The 22598-nt window shown below is 42.8% G+C and overlaps 1 protein-coding gene across 1 annotated transcript in view; it reads left to right on the top strand.

Annotated features, from left to right (window-relative positions):
- Positions 1-21726, top strand: part of LOC145394473 ((3R)-3-hydroxyacyl-CoA dehydrogenase-like) — a 97767-nt gene extending 76041 nt beyond the window's left edge. Inside the window, exon 6 of the mRNA XM_080268327.1 lies at positions 21635-21726. Coding sequence (XP_080124453.1) covers positions 21635-21726 — 92 coding nt within the window. The remainder of the gene's footprint in view (positions 1-21634) is intronic.
- Positions 21727-22598: the final 872 nt, after the last annotated feature.

Here is a 22598-nt window from a genome sequence, read left to right on the forward strand (position 1 = left end):
TCTAAACTTCACTTCAGCATCTATTCTTCCATCCACAGCAACATGTGACCCTAAATACTTAAAACATTCTACCTCCTCAAGCAAATCACCATTCAAAACTATATTCATCCTCCTACCATCTACCAACCTCGTACACTTCATCACATTACTCTTATTCTCATTTCCTTTCAATTTTCTCCTTTTACACACCCTTCCAAACTCCTCAACCAACTGTCTCAATCTCTCCTCTGAATCAGCCACCAGTGCAGTATCATCAGCAAACAGCATCTGCTTCAGATTCCATTCTCTACCATCAACATTCACCATACTCAGACCTCCACCTAAAACTCTTGCATTCACCTCCCTTAAAACACCATCCATATAAATATTAAACACCCAAGGCGACATCACATATCCCTGCCGCAGCCCCACTCTCACAGGAAACCAATCACTCACAATATTTCCCACTCTTACACACGCTCTATTATTTACATAAAAACTTTTCACCCCTTTTAGTAATCTACCATCAAGACCATACAATCCTAAAACAGTCCACAAGGCCTCTCTATCAACTCTGTCATATCTATCTATCTATCTATTGCCAGACGCCACAATCCCGTTTGGGGTGGCCACAAACAAATCGCCTCCAAGTCGCCCTGTCCCCCGCCATTTCACTGCCCTGCTCCCAACTCACACCCCCCTCTCTCATATACCTCTCCATCCCATCCCTCCATCTCATCCTCGGCCTCCCCCTCCCTCTTCCCCCCTCCACCTCACTCACATACACTCTCTTCGTCCGTGTTTCACCCTCCATCCTCTCCACATGGCCAAACCACCTCAGTGTGTTCCTCATAACGCTGCCTATCACATCCACATCAACACCACAACGTTCCTTTATATCCTCATTCGTCATGTGACTCCACAGGCTCCTCTTAACTCATTTCCACTGCTCTCACTCTTGACTTGTGTCCTTCCAACAACGTCCAAGCTTCACTTCCGTACGTTAGAGTTGGTATCACAATACTGTCATGTAGTAACTTTTTCACTTCCATGCTCACTTCCCTGTTTCTTATCACTGCTTTCAAAGAACCAGCAACCTTTCTTCCCTGCTGTACCCTTTCAAGCACTTCACCCTCCAAACCTCCATCCTTACTCATCACATTACCCAAGTACTTAAACGTACTCACATTTTCCAATTCCTCACCATCCAACCTTGCTGTACATTCACTGACTTCACCTCTCTCAAAGACCATCACTTTACTCTTCCCTACATTCACCTTCAGATTCCGTTTCTTACACACTCTCCCAAACTCATCCACCAAGCCTTACAGCTCCCCTCCGTCTTCACTCAGCAACACAGTATCATCTGCAAACAACAGTACAGGGAGTTTCCAAACACTATCCTCTCTCACCAGGGCCACTCCAACATCCACTACCCTACCTTGTACCTCTTTTATTACCCCATCCATGTACAGATTGAACAACCATGGAGACATGACACATCCCTGTTTCAACCCAACCTTCAAAGAGAAAAATTCACTTAGTTCACCATCCACACGCACTGCAGCCTTCGCACCATCGTAGATACTCTTCACAGCATTCAACAACTTCCCATCTACTCCATATATTCTTAACACTTTCCACAATCCTTGTCTATCCACCCTGTCATATGCTTTCTCCAAATCCATGAAAGCCGCATACAACTTCTTTCCCTTCTCTAGAAACTTTTCCACTAAAGATCTAAGAATGAATATCTGATCTACACAACCTCTTCCCTTCCTAAAGCCTCCCTGTTCTTCTCCAACTAATTTCTCTGTTCTTTCTCTAACTCTGTCAATAAGTATCCTACCATACACTTTTCCTATTATACTAAGAAGACAAATGCCCCTATGATTACCACACACTTCTTTTTCCCCTTTTCCTTTGTACAAAGGAATAATTTTACCTGACTTCCAATCCTCCGGGACTCTACCTTCCTCCCAGGCTAATCTGCACATCTTCCACATCCATTCTACTACTATCTCTCCCCCATGCTTCAGCATTTCACCACACACTCCATGAATTCCTTGGGCTTTCCCAGATTTAACTTTCTTCATTGCTTCCACAACTTCTATCCTACTGATTTCTTCCTGTCTTCTCACCTCCCTCCTTCTCTCAGCCATTCCCCAGCCACTTATATTCGCATTACTTCCATCCTCTACTTTCAACAATTCCTTAAAGTGTTCTCTCCATCTGCTCACTTTTTCTCCATTCTCCACTAGTAATCTACCATTTTTATCTTTCACTCCCCTGCTAACTTCACTTCCACCATGTCTTACTTTTTTCACCTCTTTTCAGAACATTTTCTTACAGTCCCTCCACTTTACACTCAAATTCCTTCCAAATTCCTCATCCACTCTCTTCTTACTCTCCCTTACTAATCTTTTCACCTCTCTCTTTCTTTCTACATATAACTCTCTCTTCCGCCTCTCAACTTATTCCACGCCCCTATTTCTTATCCATTCATTGTATGCTTTCTTCTTTTGTGCCACAACCTGTTTCACCTCTTCAGTCCACCACGCTGTTCCTTGCACCCCCCTCCGTCTTCTCTTCCTTCCACACACCACATCACATGCTGCACATATTTCTTCTGTAAATATGCTACACACACCTTCCACGTCTCCCATCTGCTCCAATTCATATTTGCCCAATCGTTCCTCCACTTCTCTCTTATACTCTGCCTTTTTCTCATCCTCTTGTAACCTTTCCACTCTCCTTGCAACTACTCCTTCCTCTCGTCTTTCCCTTCTTCTATTTCTCCATTCTAATTGGACCTTGATTCTGGCCACCACCAAGTAGTGGTCAGAAAGTCCACTCCCCCAACCTCTATAAACACTTGCATCCATTACACATCTTCGCATCCTTTGATCCACACACACATAATCAATCATTGCCTTCCTTTCATTCAGTTCACCACCCACCCTTCTCATCACTCGCCATGTATACCTGTGGATCATTTTATGCCTGAAGAGGGTATTGGCTACCACCAACCCCCTCCCAGCACAAATGTCCACTAACGCACTCCCATTCTCATCTATCTCAGCAGGCACACCCCACTCACCAACTATTCCATCCACCTTCGCATTCCCAACTTTACCATTCATATCACCAATCAAAAACACTCTCTCATTCCTTCCAAACTTTTCCATGCACACTTCTACATTTGTCCAGAACTCTTCTCTCACTCTTCTAGCACGATCTTGCGTTGGCGCATACACACACACAATCGCCCACATTTGTATTCCAACTTTCAACTTTACCCACACAATCCTTGACCCAACTGATCCATACTGTCTTATGCTCTTCTTCCATCTTTTACTCACAACTATACATACTCCTTCCATCGCCCTCTCATTCTCACCTACTCCTGCACATATACAGTACCCCATCCATACTCCCATTCTCTCACACTTTCTCCTCTCCATTTTGTTTCAGTTATTCCACATACATCCACTTTCGCACCCTCAAGCACCTGGACAATCTCTCTCTCTCTTTCACCTCATCATTCGCTCCTCTTACATTCCAAGTACCCATTACCAAGTCCTTTGTGCGGTCCTGGGTCGTCATCGTTTGGTCAGTCCTTGTCCGAGGCTTATTGTTTGTTTTTTTTAGTTAGTTGTTTTCCGGGGAGGGGCACTAACCCTCCGCCAACCCTTTTAGTCGCCTTTTACTACAAGCAGGGATACTGGGGGAGTATTCTTGAAAAAAACCCCAACCCCCTCCTCTCCTAAAGCCACACTGCTCATCACCAGTCACTCCCTCTGTACCATCTCTAACTCTCTTAATGAACACTACCATATACCTTACCTACAACATTCAACAGACTTATACCCCTAAAGCTAGTACATTCATACTTATCACCCTTGCCTTTATACAACGGGACCACACAAGCACTTGCCCAGTCAATTGGCACCATACCTTTCACAAAGCACACATTCAACAATCTTACTAACCAGTCAACAATAGTCACTCCACCACCCTTCAGGCATTCCACAGCACACCCATCCATACCTGCAGCTTTCCCTTTTTTCATCTCCTTTACTGCCTCCTGCACTTCCTCCTTCATGATCAAAGAATCATTCAACTCTCCCAACACATTTATTCATTGCACCCTTCCATCCGCCACAATCTTAGCCACCCTTTCCTCCTCCTCATTTAACAATCTTTCAAAATACTCTGCCCATCTCTTCCTTACTGCATCCATCTCAATAAACATCCTTCCATCCTCTGCTTTTACTCGCTTTTCCTTCCCAGATTCTCCCTTTCGCACCCTTTTCACCTCCTTCCAAAAAAATTTCTTATTCTGTTGAAACTTCTCAGTCAACTGCCTACCCCACCTCTCATCTGCTGCCACTTTAGCATCACGCACAGCCCTTCTCGCCCTATTCCTCTTGTCCTTATACCTCTCATATGACACCTCATCCTTCCTCTGCAGCCACACATCATGTGCACGTCTCTTCTCAGCCACAGCCATACTTACTTCCTCGCATGACCATTCACTACCTTTTCTTACACCACCACCCACATGTCTCACACCACACTCCTCTTCCACATGCCCCATCAATAAGGTGTACAAAACAATTATTGTATCATAGGACCACTGTTGAATTCCTAATCACACTGTTGAAAGTACGAAAAATGCGGATTAACTAGTAACAGAATGAGTATTGGCCACCATTTCTCGCCCTGAGTGACATGCATTATTTGGTTCCACTACCGCACGGAAATAAAGACTGTAATGACGTGGAAATTAATAGTATGGTAAGAAATATTCATCACTGACTTCCAGAGGATGTAGTGCATCTCTGGATCTCATTTCATGCCTTCTGCACAGTAGACTATACAGATAAACTGTCACTAACTCAGTTTTCTGCACTGAAACATGACGTGGGGTATTTTTTTTTTTTTTACTTCTAACTCCACCCAAATTGTTGAAAATTTGGTGTTGTTATTCATTTAATCATGCTGTAGCAATTTTCTTCTGTAACACTAACAATTTCACCCCAAATAGCAGTTACGTGTGGTGCCAGCGACACTTCTTTAAATTTTAACTACCTCATATAGGAGAAAAAAAAAAGTAACCAAACCAAGATAAATATCATGACCATTCTGGAATGACACAAATGTAGAACCTAACCATTGTGGAGGGACACAAACGTAGGAACTGTGCATGAAATATTTCTAGGCATCTTCTATCCCATAAATACAACAATCCCCTTAAGACAGAACAGAAGGGCTGTGATACAGTGACTAGTATCACCAGTTTGTACACGGCCATAGCACACTGAGATATTAATATGTGTGTCGTGGAACAGGAGGCTTTAATCCTCTCACTCTTTTGCATTTTTGCGCATACTGGTTCATAAGAATACAGCTGCACAAGAACTGCGAGTGATATATCTTCCTTGCTTGAAGTAAGTGAAGTAAACATATGTAGTTATCTTTTATACAAGTAAATCGGGACTAGCAACTGCACTTCCTTTTTAGTTATAACATATCTTCCACATAGCGTAGCTTTTTAATACAAAATAGAAAACTACATGAAGCTATGCTATATGGCAGGCATGTAACTAAAACTAAAAAGGAAGGCCACTGATATGACCGAAATGAAAAGAAATAATGCCACAGATCACTTAAACGATGACAATACATAATATAAATATGCATCTGTCCCTAACTCAGCCAAAGCTTCGGCTATCAACAGATAGTAGGTCATAGGATCGCTGCATCCTCAGAATGTAAAACAGGAGATATATTAAAAATAAGAGTAAAAGGAAGTAAAAATCAGAACAGTGTAGTATACAGCATACCGTGCAGTGGATGCTCAAAAAAGTACAGGTACAGAGGGTAAACAGGACGAAGAGTGAATACAAAGATAGCAGAACAAACACACACACACACACACACACACACACACACAAAAGTGCACTGTCGCAGAGTATTATAATTCCCTTGTGCTGCACATACATCAGCTCAATCATTTGCCCAAGTGGGAAGCAGCTGCTGACATTGAGAAAGATCTGAATAAACAAATGAGAAAAAATGTTGGAAGTAGCTCACATGTGCGTAAAAACTGAAACTAACAATAGGGATGGATTTTTCTGCCTATGAAGATATACAACACAAATACCACTAACGTCACAATCAGGGATGAGGTAGAATAACAGAAATTTCCTACGGGTAGCCAATTAGGCTGCAACACGAGAGGGGGAGGGAATTGCCAGGGGTATAAATGTCTCGGCTCTATCACGTCCTGTGTAGAAGGCCTTTGGTGCATGGTTGTGGTGGGTACGAGCATGCTTGTTTTGCTCTCCCCTAGCTGCAGGACTGCTCCACCGACAGGGTTCACCATTAGGGTGGTGTCAAGTTAGGTTTGCTAATACTTAGGTTCCCCCCTTCCCAGTCTAGAGGTAAAATACGTGTTTGTATCTATTGCATGAGATTGCCTTTCCATAGGCACCTCTGGAGCGACCCCCTCACCCATCAGTTTTAGTTGCCTTTTCCTGGGAATTTTGTCCCTTGATCATTTTTTCTCTTCTTCCCACTTCCCCGTGAGGGAGGAGTGGTTACTATGGCGGACACCCCTAATCCAGGCACGACAGACCTGGAACATTTAGTTGTGAGTGATGAAATTCTGCGATGCCCTTTGATGTCCACTCAGTGTTGCTGGTGTCTGGCGTTAGCAATCACTCCGTGTCACTTGCGGGCATCTTCCCTCTCCCAGTAATATTACTCTTAGCACAATCACGTTTAACTAGACTGTATCAGCACTGTGTAATGATCCAGTTTTCCGGGGTTAAACAAAGTCTGGCATAGTCAATTAAACATTTCACTATTCAACTGATTATAATACAGTTATGTACAAGAGTTAGGTTACACAATACACCAGTCGAGCAGGGCAGTACTCCCAAGGTGAATGGAAAGCTGATGACAAGGAGAGCTGGAGCTTCCGTTTCATCAGCCCGCAGGACTAGTTCCTGACCATCCCCCTTTGCTGAACTTTTTCAGTGTCTCTGTAACAGAGAGTAGGTCAGCATGTTCTCCAATACAAGTTTCTCTATCAACACCAAACTACATGCACAGTACACACTACACTTCCTTATCCAAAATTCAGTGACAAATTATGGCCTTTCATCACACAGCCTCGGAGTCCCCGGGGGGGGGGCGGACCATACATGCCCCCACCTTCCGCCCCACTCCCGGTGATGACTTGAGCTGCCTGGAACCACTGTCTGACTCACTTCTTCATTTCTTCAACATTTGCGGCCTTTGCTCTAACTTTCGCTCTGTTGAGCAACACCTCTCCTCCTGTAAACCTCATCTTCTTTTCCTAACTGAGACTCAGCTGTCTGAGGCAACTGACAGCAAACCCTTTTCTGTATCCTCCTACTTTCTCTATACTCATTTCAAAGCCAAAGGTGGCTGTTGTGTATATACATATATATATATATATATATATATATATATATATATATATAGCCTCTGTGGTACAGTGATAGAGTGTGCTTTTCGTAGACGGGTGAGCCAGGGTTTGCGCCCCGCCAGGGTAATAAACTTTGGGAGTGTTCACCAGGCCTCATACTACATTGGCGGACACCAGGGATGCTGTGGTTGAACCAGTGTCGCTTACTATAAAGTATGCTTGCACCCAATTGACTTGCGCGGGCTGATTACACTTGGTTCACAGACTACACACACATCCAAAGCCACTCCAACACGACAATTACACTAACAAGCACTTCTCACCCTACATACAATCTCTGCTAGACAGTCTAAGCCACTTGGTAGAGATACATTGGCAGTATCGTCCCGACTTCGGTCGGGATAGGCAGGTCCTGCAGTGGATACTCAAACGGCTGCTGCTGATGATATATATATATATATATATATATATACGCAACGACTTATCTTACTTTCGTGTTCCTGAACTCGATTCTTCTGAATTCTCTACACTCTGGCTTCGGCTTTCCTGTCATTCTCTGACTAACTATATCTGCACTGTTTACTTATCCCCTAATTCTACTGATTATCAAAAATTCTTTGACTATCTTACTTCTACGATGAAACACATTCTATCCATTTCTCCTTTCTCCGAAATCTCCATTCTATGAGATTTCAATGTTCACCACCACCTTTGGCTTTCCCCTCCTTTCACTGATCCACCTGGTGAACAAGCCTACATCTTTTCTATCCATAATGACCTAGAGCAGCTTGTACAGCACCTTACCCTGATCCCTGACCGCCTTGGAGAGAGCTCCAACATATTTGACCTCTTCCCTACAACTAATCCCTCGGCTTACGCTGTTAATCTTTTCTCTACGTTGGGCTCCTCCAATCACAACCTTATTACCTTAACCTGTCCTATCGCTCAGGTACTGCCTGTGGACCCTCCAAAGAAACGTTGTCTGTGGCACTTTGAAGCCGCGGATTGGGATGCCCTCAGGCAGTATACTTTGAGGTTATTCTCTCAGGCATGGAAGCATACATTCCTTTCTCATGTCCTTTGACTAATGCAAGAAAGCCTTGGTTTAATCACGCTTGTTCTAATGGTGTCCACAACAAGGAGAGGGCCTACAAAAGGTACCGGAGCCAACACACCCCTGAATCACATCTTTTTTACGTTTCTGCCCGGAATCGTGCTAAGTGTGTTCTTCATTCTGCTAAAAATAATTTCATCCGCACTAAATGCTCTCAACTTTCCAATTCGAATTCTTCCCACTCCTTCTGGCACCTTGCCAAAAACCTTTTTAACAACTTTACCTCATCATCCTTCCCTCCCCTTTTCTACTTTGATGGGTCTGTAGCTATTTCTTCTACTGATAAAGCAGATCTCTTCACTCAGACTTTCTCCTCCAATTTCACCTTAGACGATTCCAGTGTTGTTCCTCCATCACATCCCCCTTCTGACTTCTTCATGGCTGACATTAAAATTTCTTCAGCTGATGTATTTTCTGCCATCATAGGCCTCAATATTTACTGGCATATGGGCCTGATGGAGTCCCTCCTGTTGTCCTCAAGAACTGTGCTGCTGTGCTTACACCCTCCCTAGGTAAACTCCTTCGCCATTGTCTATAAACTTGTACCTTTCCTTCTTGCTGGAAGTTTGCTCTCATTCAGCCAGTCCCAAAGAAGGGTGACCATTCCCAGCCCTCAAACTATCATCCAATTGCTTTAACATCCTGTATCTCAAAAGTTTTTGAGTCAGTTCTTAATAGGAAAATTTTAAAGCATCTTTCCTATCACGACCTTCTTTCTGGTCGTCAGTATGGGTTGCGTCAGGGACGCTCCACTGGCGATCTTCTCACCTACCTTTCAGACTCCTGGTCATCCTCCTTTCAGGACTTTGGTGAAAGCTTTGCCATTGCACTTGACAACTCAAAGGCTTTCGATCGAGTCTGGCATAAATCTTTAATTTCCGAACTGCCATCTTACGGGATCGATCCTTCTATCTGTGTCTTCATCTCTAGCTTCCTTTCTGGTCGTTCCATAGCCGCTGTTGTAGACGGCCATCGTTCTTCTCCTAGATCTATCAACAGTGTAGTTCCTCAGGGCTCTTTCCTATCACCATCTCTCTTCCTTTTATTCATCAATTACCTTCTAAGCTGTACATCTAACCCTATCCACTCATACGCTGATGACTCCACCCTTCACCTTTCCATTCGGTTCCCACAGCGTCCGTCTCAGCTGTTACTTCAACAAACAAGGGATGAGGCTATGGCACACCTAACGTCTGACTCGGCTCGTATCTCTGACTGGTGTAAAAATAGTCTTGTTGTTTTTAATGCATCAAAGACTCAGTTCTTACACTTGTCAACCCGATAAAATCTTCCACAGGTGTACACACTAATGTTTAATAATATTCAGTTTAATCCTGCATCATCCTTGAACATGCTTGGGGTTTAATTCACTCGGGACTTATCTTGGAAAGATCATATTACATCTCTTGTAAAATCTGCTTCCAAGAGATTAGGTGTGCTAAGCCGACTCCGCTTCTTCTTTACCCCTGCACTACTGTTGACTCTATACACGGGTTTTATCCGCCCATGTGTAGAGTACAACTCTCACATGTGGGGAGGCTCCCCATATGCAGCTCTTCTCAATAGGGTGGAGTCAAAGGCTTTCATCTCATTAACTTTCGTCCTCTTACTGACTCCCTTCAACCTCTGTCTCTTCGCTACACTGTTGCATCTTTATCTCTTTTCTGTCGCTACTTCAGTGGTCACTGCTCCTCTGAACTGTCTGCTTGCATTCCTCCACTTGTACGACGGGTGCGTAGCACCCGTTTAGCAGCAAACTCTCATCCCTTTTCTGTCCAACTCTCTAATGCAAGAGTTAACCGTTACTCCCAGTCTTTCATTTATGCAACAGATCAGCTTTGGAAATGTCTCCCTCTGTATGTATTTCCTGCTAGGTAAGATCTCCAGTCTTTCATACGCAGTGTGTCCAGGGATCTCGAAATGATCGGATCTTGAATTTGGCTCTCTCTTGTATTTTGTTTTTCCCTTGGAAGGAACAGGTAGCGCGGGCTCATGGTCTTTGGTTCCTTCTTCCTAGCATTAAAAAAAAAGAAAGTTTATGAGTACCAGAGCGGTATGCATTCCTACCCTCACTCCCTAGCTAGATCCAAAGCTGATTCAACGGTCACAGCAGGGCGTGGGAGAGGAGCTGTCGGTGCAATGGAAGGTTCCAAGCTTCTATGCAGATGTGCCATGAGATGCAGTAACAATGTGGTGCTACGTGATTCCATGTCTAATGATAGATATTAGATAACATAACAATGTACTATAGTAGATACAATAATATTCTACACTTAAAATCCAAGTTAGTGTATAATGCAAAATTACAGTATACTGTATACTGTAATGCAATAACATATTGCAAATATTTTTAATATTCATAGGTGAGTACAGATATTCAAGAGCAAATTAAAAAAACAAATATGTGGATACCCTATGGTGATATTAATGACACTGATACATTGCTCGGCCACGTTAAATTAGGACTGTCCTCAGGTCGACAAAACTTATCAGAGTACTAAAGATATAATATACTCCTACAATCTAGCCATTCTGTCATGACGCAGGGGTTGGTGGAACAACTTCTAGTCTGGATGCCTCACGTATGTCATGAAGGCGATCCTCTAGACGTTTAAGAAACCAGCAAAAGACACAGGCAATAACTGACAATGTTATGACAGGGATAGAAATCGTGGGGTACAACACATGAGGGTATATGGAAGAAGGGACAGAGGAGAGAAGAACATCATTATCATTAAAGCAGGACAACACCTTCAATCGCTCATACACAACAGTCAGGTTTTCAGGATGAACGTCAAAAACACAGACAGTGGTACCAAAGAACTAGGTAGAATTGCCTGTAAATCAAGGCGTTGCCTGTTTGCAAGGGTTGAGATCGCTGATGAACGAACTTCGCATGAGCCAGGGGCAACATAGTAACCTTCACGATAACATCGTTACTACGGCGAGAACACAAGAGTGTAACTCTCACAGGTTCTCTGAAACAGAAGAACTGATCACCACCAATGTGCACATGATAGACCAGCCACTCATAGTTATCAGGTTCAAACTGGCAGAATTTATGGATTAATTCTGAGTTATCCTGCACGATGGCTAGTTCACATGGTGTTGACTTTGGTGGTAATGGAGCAAACAAGAAAGCAGAACAAACGTGAATGTGCAGATAACTGGATTTACAGGAGGTCATTACAGTCTGGCAAGTGAGAGCCACTGACATATAACCTTTCACTACAAGAAACATGTCTGACTGCAAGACAAGAGTATGTAATGAATCACTGACACATATTGGGAGGTGAGTGACACTGTATGCCGATTAAGTTACATCAGATTTCAAGGGAATGTGAGCCAATATTTGTGAGTCAGTGAAGGTTGCTTCCCACAAGGGGTAATAAATTCTAAGTGGTTACCCTCAAAGAGTGGGATCAAACTGAAATTCCCATTCACAAAGCCGACTGCAAATTAACTGTTTGGATCAATTCAGCATTGACACGGTCCAGCCCAGCATTGACAAGGGAGGTGATTATTGTGGAAAACCACTTTAGAAGTAAAAAAAAGTCAGAATCTAACTGTGCAATGTACTGAGTGAGGAGGAACATGTTCTCGAATGTGGTAACTTGAGGTCCTAGTCTATGGAAAAGTGTTATTAGTACACTGGTATGTTTAACAAGTGTGCTAAGGTGGTTCCAAAAGGTCACAAACTCAGCATGCTCCTATGTGACTAGCCTATTCTGTGATTCAGCTACCTGAGCTATAACATTCAATCTTTTTCCTAGCGCAGACACATCTGACATCTGAGTGGTGCCAAAGAGCTTGTTGAAGACCAGTCTACCAAAATCGAATAAGCCATGACGTTGACGGAAGGATGCAGATTTGTGACCAGTGCCAGCTAAGTTGCTAGGGAACTGGTCAGACAGGGCAAGAATCCAGTCACGAAGCATGTCCATCCTCTCGACTGCAAGATGAAGAGATGTGTCCAATGCCGGGTTCACGGTACTGGCGTTTGTGGACTCCAAGACTATGAGAAGCCTTTCAAGCCATGCAGATGTTGAGCCAGGATAGGGATCTGCGCTGACAGCTAACCCATGGAGCCAGTGTCGTATCTGACATTTACTATATCCTCCACAATCAGAATGGAGCCCTGGGGAACCACAAGAACACCAGGAAGCACCACACTAGGAACAGGGAAAGTCTGGGCCGACACCAGAAGCCCAAGGTAGGGGAGAAGTGTAGTTACTATGATTTCCTGCAGAAGGTACAACTAAATAATACATAGTACAATGCAGATACATAAAAATGACTTACATTACTCCAGGTAATCATCAACACTAGACGACAATGAAGGAGAATTTGAAGGAGATCAGAGGGAGGAATCAGCATCCACCAATAGAACAGGAAAATCGCCATACACCTTACAATTGTCAGTGTGTATAACTAGCTCAGCACCGTTGAGATTTCCCGAACATGCAACTTGTTACTAGCTCTAGTTGAGAATCTTCTTGAATCTTGTCGCTCCACGGAGCCACTGGCTGCAACTGAGAAGTTTAGTAAAACGAGCAACAACATGCTAACAAAGCACTGACTCCCACTGGCCTCTGGTAATGATTTTGGGATTAGACGAAATATGGTGGCAAATGAATCTTAAAAGACTCATTAAAAATATGTAGACCACTGAGCCAAGGGAGGGAAGTTGGGTACAAATGGGAGTAGGGAGTTTAACAACAGGCCTGTTGATACAAGGAGTAGACCAAACGGAATTCATGCAGACAATACAGCCACGGAGATACAGCAAATTCCTTTTGAAGCATGTAGGAACACTGTTGCACACTAATTTATGTAGCAGGCATGACAGACCAGACCTGGCACATTTATCTGAGAGCGGTGAAATTCTGCAATGTCATTTGACGTCCACTCGATGTTTCTGGAAGCTGGTGTTAGCAATGAACCCCGTGTCACTTTCAGGTATTTTTCCTCTCCCAATAATAATACTCTTAGCACAATCATGTTAAACTAGATTGTATCAGCACTACGTAATGATCCAGAGTTCAAGAGTTTAACAAATTCTGGCATAGCAAAATAAAACATTTCACTATTCAACTGAATATGTTACAGTTAGGTAGGTGCGGGCACCCATTATCCACCCACTTAGTGTAGAGGTACTCTGTTTTTAGGGTACCAGCTCTGCACTGAGTGGCAAGCCAAATGATTTCCTGTAAACCAGGAAACCATTTGCAATGCTAGGTGAAAACTTGTAACCAAACAACGTGTGTTCCCTACGTGACAACAAGTGGGTTGGCGGAGGGAGTGTCCCTCCCCGGAAAACAACTAACTAAAATAGCGGATAAGGAGACTCGGACCAGAACTGACCACAAGGTGACGACTAAGGACCGAACAAAGGACATGGTACGGACAGCTACCTGCAATGTGAGGGGTGCAAATGTTGAGGTGAAAGAAAAAGAGATTGTCCAGGTGCTTCAGGGTGCGAAAGTGGATGTATGTGGATTAACTGAAAGTAAATGGTGAGGTGACAATGTGAGAGAATGGGAGTATGGATGGGGTATATGCGCAGGAATAGGTGAGAATGAGATGGCAAAAGAAGGAGTGTGTATTGTTGTGAGTAACAGATGGAAGGAGAATATAAGAGAGTATGAATCAGATGACTCAAGGATTGTGTGGGTTAGATTGAAAGTTGGACTACAAATGTGGGCGATTGTGTGCGTGTGTATGCATCAACGCAAGATCGTGCAAGCAGAGTGAGACTAGAGTTCTGAACAAATGTGGAAGCTTGCATGGAAAAGTTTGAAAGGAATGAGCGTGTTTTTGATTGAAGATATGAAGGGAAAGAAAGAGAATAGGAAGGTGGATGGAGTAGTTGGTGAGTGGGGTGTGCCTGCAGAGATAGATGAGAATGGCAGTGCTTTAGTGGACACTTGTGCCGGGAGGGAGTTGGTGATAGCTAATACCCTCTTCAGGCACAAAATGATCCACGGGTATACATGACGAGTGATGAGAAGGATGGGTGGTGAACTGAATGAATGGAAGGCAATGATTGATTATGTGTGTGTGGATGAAAGGATGAGAAAGTGTATAATGGATGCAAGGGTATATAGAGGTTGGGGGAGTGGACTTTCGGACCACCACTTGGTAGTGGTCAGAATAAAAGTCCAAACGAAATGGAGAAATAGAAGAAGGGAAGTACAGGAGGAAGTAGTTCATACAAGGAGGGTGGAAAGGTTACAAGAGGATGTAAGAAGGGCAGAATATAAGAGGGAAGTGAAGGTGTGATTGGGTAAATAAAGACTGGAGCAGATGGGGGACATGGAAGGTGTGTGCAAGATATTCACAGCAGAAATATGTGCAGCATGTGAGGTGGTGCGTTGGGTGAAGAGAAGACGAAAGGGGGTGCAGCAAACAGCATGGTGGACTGAAGAGGTGAGAGAGGCTGTGGCACAAAAGAAGAAAGCATATAGAGAGTGGATCACAAACAGGGCGTGGAAGAAGTTGAGAGACGGAAGAGAGAGTTATATGTAGAAAGGAACAAAGAGGTGAAAAGATTAGTAAGAGAGGGTAGGAAGAGAGTGGATGAGGAATTTGGAAGGAACTTGAGTGTAAAGTGGAGGGAATGTAAGAAAATGTTCTGGAAAGAGGTAAAGAAAGTTAGACAGGGTGCCAAAGAAGTTAGCTGGGGAGTGAAAGATAAGAATGGCAGATGACTAGTGGAGAAGGGAGAAAAAGTGAGCAGATGGATGGAACACTTCAAGGAACTGTTGAAGATAGAGAATGAAAGTAATGCAAGTATAAGTGGCTGGGAATGGCTGGGAGAAGGAGGGGTGTGAGAAGAGAGGAAGAAATCAGTAGGAAGTTGTGGAAGCGAAGAAGAAAGTTAAAATGGGGAAAGCCCCACGAATTGATGGAGTGTGTGGTGAAATGCTGAAGCACTGGGGAGAGTTAGTAGTAGAATGGATGTGAAAGATGTGTAGATTGGTCTGGGAGGAAGGTAGAGTTCCGGAGGATTGGAAGTCAGATATAATTATTCCCCTGTACAAAGAAAAAGAGGAAAAAGAAGTGTGTGGTAATTATATGGGCACTTGTCTTCTTAGTGTAATTGGAAAAGTATATGGTAGGATACTTATTGACAGAGTTAGGGAAATAACAGAGGAATTAGTTGGAGAACAACAGAAAGGTTTTAGGAAGGGAAGAGGTTGTGTAGATCAGATATTGATTCTTAGATCTTTAGTGGAAAAGTTTCTACAGAAGTCAAAGAAGTTGTATGCGGCTTTCATGGATTTGGAGAAAGCATATGACAGGGTGGATAGACAAGGATTGTGGAAAGTATTAAGAATATATGGGGTAGATGGGAAGTTGTTGAAGGCCGTGAAGAGTATGTACGAGGATGCTAAGGCTGCAGTGCATGTGAATAGTGAACTCCGTGAATTTTTCTATTTGAAGGTTGGATTGAAACAAGGATGTGTCATGTCTCCATGGTTGTTCAGTCTGTGTATGGATGGGGTTATAAAACAAATGCAAGGTACGGCAGTGGATGTTAGAGTGGCCCTAATGAGAGAGGGCAGTGTTTGGAAACTCCATGTACTGTTGTTTGCAGATAATACTGTGTTGTTAAGTGAAGACGAAGGGGAGCTGCAAGACTTGGTGAATGAGTCTGGGAGTCTGTGTAAGAAACGGAATCTAAAGGTGAATGTAGGGAAGGGTAAAGTTTGGTCATCGAGAGAAATGAAGTCAGTGAATGTACGGTGAGGTTGGATGAGGAGGAAATGGAGAATGTGAGTGTGTTTAAGTACTTGGGTAGTGTGAAGAGTAGGGATGGAAGTTTGTAGGGGGAAGTGCTTGAAAGGGTGCAACAGGGAAGAAAAGTTGCTGGTTCCTTGATAGTAGTGATAAGAAACAGGGAAGTGAGCATGGAAGTGAAAAAGCTACTACATGACTGTATTGTGATACCAACTCTAACGTAAGGAAGTGAAGATTGGACCTTGTTAGAGGGACATAAGTCAAGAGTGAGAGCAGTGGCTATGAGTAATTTGAGAGGAGCATGTGGAGTTACATGGAGAAAGACTGACAAGTGAGGAAGTGAAGGAGCGTTCTGGTGTGAATGTGGATGTGATAGGAAACATTAGGAGAAACACACTGAGGTGGTTTGGACATGTGGAGAGGGTGGAGAGCGAGAGACTGACGAGGAGAGTGTATGTGAGTGAGGTGGAAGGGGGTAGAGGGAGGGGGAGGAAAGGACGAGATGTAGGGATGGCGTGGAGAGGTATATGAGAGAGGGGTGTGTGAGCTGGAAGCAGGGCAGTGAAGTGGCGGGGGACAGGGCGACATGGAGACGATTTGTTTGTGGCCTCCCCTTAAGGGATTAAGGCATCTAGCAATATATTGATACATAGACTTTTATTGGCTCTTACCGTATTTCTGGGGTGGATAATAATGTCACAAATATGATTATAAGATAATGTGTAGAAATGTAAGTAAAAGTATGCCAATTTCTTGGTAGAATAAACAATACTTTAAACCCTCGTGAGTGGCAACACTCACACAGACCCAGTCTGACCCGGACACCTCTTAAAAAAAACGCCCCAAGACTTTTACCTCCTGGGTGGTGTGGAAATCCAGTCAAATTTACAATATGTACAATATAATGTAAAAGAGAAATATCCTAAAATACCATAGATGAGACAGACAGACAGACAGACAGAGACAGACAGAGAAGGGGGGGGGAGACAGGCCAGGGACAGTCTTGAATGCATTGTCAAGCTGAGGGAGAGGCGGAGGAAGGGACGGAAGGAAGGAGGCAGAGTGTGATTCAATGAAAACAAATCATGGCGCCGCAACAGCGAGGTCATTTGACGCCATTTGTAAAACAATAAAAAATATTTATAAATATTTTAGATATAATAAAAAAAATAAAGAAATGGAAGCATAAATTTATAAATCAATCATAAAAGAAACAAAATTCCATAGGGTGACGCACATCTCCTCCCAGGAGAGAGAGAGAGAGAGAGAGAGAGGGAGAGAGAGAGAGAGGCATCTCTGGTATGGAAAACGTGGCACCACTGTACAGTACAGAGGTTCACGTCCCACCCTAGCCGCCAATTTAGAGCAGTACAACCACAGCAACATTAGGGAAAATCGGTTGAATGAAATTATATGAATCTCTGAGGATCTGTGGGCACTGGTCGCCAAAGAACGTGATTAAATTTAGCAGGTAAATGAGTGACCCTGAAAGGTCAAAACCAAGGTCATGGGTTTTCAGAGGGCTATAACCTTAAAACAGCTGAAGACAGAGCTATTTACTATTATGAACATGCAGGAACTCGTAATAATGGCGTTCATTTGGCACGAAAACCTTTGACCTTGAATGACCCTGAAAGGTCATACTCAAGGTCACGGACATTCTGGGGGCTATAACTCGAAACTGATTGAAAATAGATATTTACCATTATCAGCATATAGGAAACCCCATATGGGTTTCTAATTGTTATCTTGACCTTTGACTGTAAGTGATCATGAAAGGTCAAACTTAAGGTCACGGATAATCTGGGAGATATAACTCAAAACTCATTGAAGATAGAGATTGTACTATTACTAATATATGGGATGTCTCATAAGGGCTTTCATTTGGTAGCATGATCTTTGACCTTGAGTGACCTTAATAGGTCAAATGCAAGATCACGGATTTTCAGAGAGAGTAACTCGAAAACATTTCTTCCATTATCTTAGACTTTAACTGTGCACTGACACTAAACAGCAGAAATGAGTCAGTATTTAGCAGCAACAGAATAACTGCTGTCAGGCGAGGTTTGTTGAGCCTGGCACCGCTTGTTAGATGATTTTATGCATATTAAGAGGAGTATTTTGAATGAAGGGGCTAGACTCAACCTTCATTAATTTCTTTAATATGTGAGTGATATACCTAGCTGTATAGAATCATCTGAAGGTGAATAAAGATGGAGTAGGAGGCTTCAGGGGTTCAACGGAGTTGAAGCATGATCCTGAACTCAACCAAGGATGGTTCTAACAATCGGTATTTACACCCTCGGTGCGACTGCTTGTTTCTATACCCTCCCCAAGGGACATACTGAACTATGTCAACTACAGTAGATACTCATACAGTATTTCTCAACCCCTAAATATGAGAGGCCTTTCCTAATTTGGATAAAAGCATCTGGATGGTGAATTCAGCAACAGAGGGGTCGAACTGTCGAAGTTTACGCTTTCACAGCAGAAACGTTATCCTGTATCTTATACTTTGTATCTTCAGATACTTTTAAAATGAATCATGAGAGAGATTTTGAAATGGACGGGTTACGGAATTTAGCCTTCCGAAAGCCCTCCAACAAAAGCGCTTTTCTTAAGCTATATTCAGCCATTTGGAGGTCGACTGGAAAGAGAAATCATCTGCAGGTCGATATTTGCCGGGAAAAGTCTGACTTAATGGCAAAAAATGCATATAGGCTCCTATGCATGAACAAGTTTTGCCCCCGTTATATAATACAATATTCCACAAGAGGGCTGTGTATGTCAGGTTAATTATAGTGGGAATTATTAGACAGAACACACTGGAGAATGAAAGCCCACATTTTTTTTAATGCTTTCACGTCAGGTGGCACGTCAAGTGTCTGTAGCCATCGGGTGGCATTTGTACGTATTCTGGACATTTTATATTTGCGCACCAGTACTGGGGGCCCAGTAGTGGTTCAGTATCAGGATGTGGCACGACTGAGGTGTGGCCATCATGGGAGGACTACTGTACTGTCAGTTATTTTCGTCAAGTACGAGGAGAATGTCGAGGCGTGCGGTACTTACTTGGATCTGAAGGAAGTGATGTCTGATGACAGATTATGTTATCAGATGAAAGTGAGAGTGAAAATGAAAATGCTATTATAAAAAAAAAATTGAGTTTGTCATTATACCGAATGGCATATGTCTGGCAGAGGAGCTCCAACACCACAGGTTTTGACAGCTCACCACACAGGTAATTATAATTCTTATCATTTTTTGTACATTATGTTAGACATCATTTTACTCAGGAAATTATGGTCTATTTTTAGTTATGGAATATTTTATCAAAACAATTCTCTTTATATATCTCAAAAACCCCGTATGTAAGACTTCTAGCAAAAAAATAAATAAATAAATAAACGAAGTTGAAGGGTTGAGTTTCTTTTCTTACTGTTGTAACATGACTGGTTTCTGGATACTTTGTGGTTAATGGTTCTGTCATAAATGGCACTTTTTGATGCATCTACTGACACACAACAGAACATGATTACAAAAGGAAAAGTGTTGTCATCAGTGGAATTAGAAAGCAGTTACTGAATTTTTAACTACCAGCTTGATGCTGTCAGGCGCCCTCATCTCAGCAGACATTTCCTAATTGCACCCACCTAGACCTTATCCAGCAACCCGACATATTCCAACACATATTTTGTGTGGACAAACCCCTCAGATACAGTCCAGACACACCCAAGACGCAAAACACCCGCACCTCAAATATACCCCGGATACCACTAACACTCCCACCCTTCAGCACCCCCCATACGTGACATTCATATTATTCTATGGGTGCAACTTGCAAAAGTTCTTCCTTCAAAAGAGTACAGTGACTCAGTAAATGAGTGACACAGGGATATTCAGTGGATTTGGGCGCCAGTGTGTGTACGGGGAGAAGAAAGAACCATGGCTTCTTTATTTTTACTTGTAAAAAGTCTAATAATATGCACGTTCCTGTAGTGGCTTTTGACTTATAACCTGTGAATTATAAGGCTATAGTAAGATCGATTACCTGAAACTGTAGTTCTGTTATAAAACCATTCCACTGTTCATTTATGGAAACTGCAATATACTTTTTTTGTACAAACCAAGGGCTACATAACGTAAGTTTAAGGCTACAGTGAGGTTAAAAATGATACTACTGGTATATAATAGATGAGAGGGTGAAGATGAGGGCTGATTGTATGATCAGAGACATTTGGGAGGTAGGTCTGTGGAAAAAAAAAAGAAAAGTAAACGAGGAGAATCACACTGCAAGGCTGATAAATCATGGATTCAATCACATGGCTCCATTGTTATCGAACTTAACATATTCTAATTTTCTGGCCACAGCCTGTGTGACTGAGAAGGAAAGAACCAGATGTTGGTGCTAACCACCAACTCTGTGGGATGAAGTAGGACAGGGGAAGAAATAGTTGGTAAGAAAGTAATTTGCAGTTGAAGGTGCTTAACCCTGGGTAGGTAAACTTTTTTTTTTTTTTTTGTTACTATATTAGGTAAAGTGGGGTATGACGTACCCCAAGGAAAAAAATAAAACAAAAATACTTCCGTTTGAGATATTTCAAAATGCTTCAGTACACAAATTCAACCCATATCTTTGAATAGGGACAGAAAAAACAAAGTTTAAATGAAAGAAAAAAATATTTTTTTAAAGTTTTCAGAAAATGGTGAAATTTTAGGTACACAAAGTTTAAAATTAAATTTTGCAAAACTGAAAAGTAATATCGTGATTCCTTGGATGGCTTGTGGTAGACTGATGTTGGGACCTTCTGTATACAAAGGAGAAAGACAGCAAATTAAAATTAAATAATCACAAGAGGGCTCAACTGAGGTTACATTATAGGTAACCTGGGGTATGACATACCCCAATGGCTCTATTGTATAGAGCAAAATCAGAGCCAGGTACAACTATGACCCCATCATCCCCATGAAGAGCTTGACTAGGCAGGAGGGTAATGACACGGACAGATCTGTAGACCTTATGCTCATATGCTTAAAAATTAAATTTCGGGGACTGGGGTTTCTGATACCCCACATTACCTATCTAGGGTTAACTCACCATGTGCGGGTAATATGCTGTGGCATGGGACATCCATAAGCACATACAAGTGTAGGTAAGAAGAAAAGCACACAATTATTACCATGAACACGACACGCAACCACCAATTTACATCCAGAGCCCTATTTTCAGTCATTGGTAATGGACATACTTAACGACCTGAAACTTGTTCAGTATTGAAAATAAAGTCTACTGTTTCTCTTTCTTATTAATTATACATTTTTCTTCCCAAACACAGAAGTGGCTGAAGTGGTGGCGTTCCTGCTGAGCGAGCGGAGCAGCTACATGGTGGGGGCCTGTGTTGAGGTGACGGGAGGAAGGGGAATGTGATCACACACACACACACACACACACACACACACACACACACACACATTTATATCTATATCTACGTATCTACATATTCACACGCACACTTTATTCCATTCATCCATCATCCAATCCTATATTGCCCCATGAGGAGTGTAGGAGCCCGGGGCTAGGCAGTTGGTCCCGACATTTAAGATGAGAGTGACCAGCCTCACTCATCGCTGAGTGGCATTACATGAGCAATAAACCCCAACCATCCCTTGGATATAAACCTGCACCGGCTCAATCCGACTGGAGCGCGATAATTACCCACTTAACCAGCAGGCGCCAAAATTTGGTTATGTGGTTACCACCCAGCATAGTAAATGGTTTCCTGGTGTACAGGAAACCATTTGGCTTGTCACTCAGTGTAGAGTCACTCACAGGCAGAAGGAAGAGGAAAGAATGAAGGAAAGAAAAACAGAAGAAGGAGTGTAAAGTTACCGGTAGTCAGTAGGACAAGGAAAGCATGAAGGAAAGGAAGACAGAAGAGGATTGAAGGAAAGAAGGATGGAGGACAGGAAAGAGCAGACACCCGACAGCAGCACTACATCGAGTGAGTGGATGGTGAGTGCCCCCACCTACCGCAAGATTATATATATATATATATATATATATATATATATATATATATATATATATATATATATATATAAAGCCTCTGTGGTACAGTGGTAAAGTGTGTTTTCGTACACTGCAGAGCGAGGGATCGCGCCCTGCCAGGGTAATAAACCTTGGAAGCGTTCTCCCGGCCATGTACTGCTTTGGCGGACACCAGGGGTGCTGTGGTTGAACCAGTGTCGCATACTGTAAAGTATGCTTGCACCCAGTCGGCTTGCGCAGGCCGATTACAC

The sequence above is a fragment of the Coenobita brevimanus genome, chromosome 27, assembly GCF_032717465.1.
Source record: "Coenobita brevimanus isolate Jiangsu-jjx chromosome 27, ASM3271746v2, whole genome shotgun sequence".
NCBI lineage: Eukaryota > Metazoa > Arthropoda > Malacostraca > Decapoda > Coenobitidae > Coenobita > Coenobita brevimanus.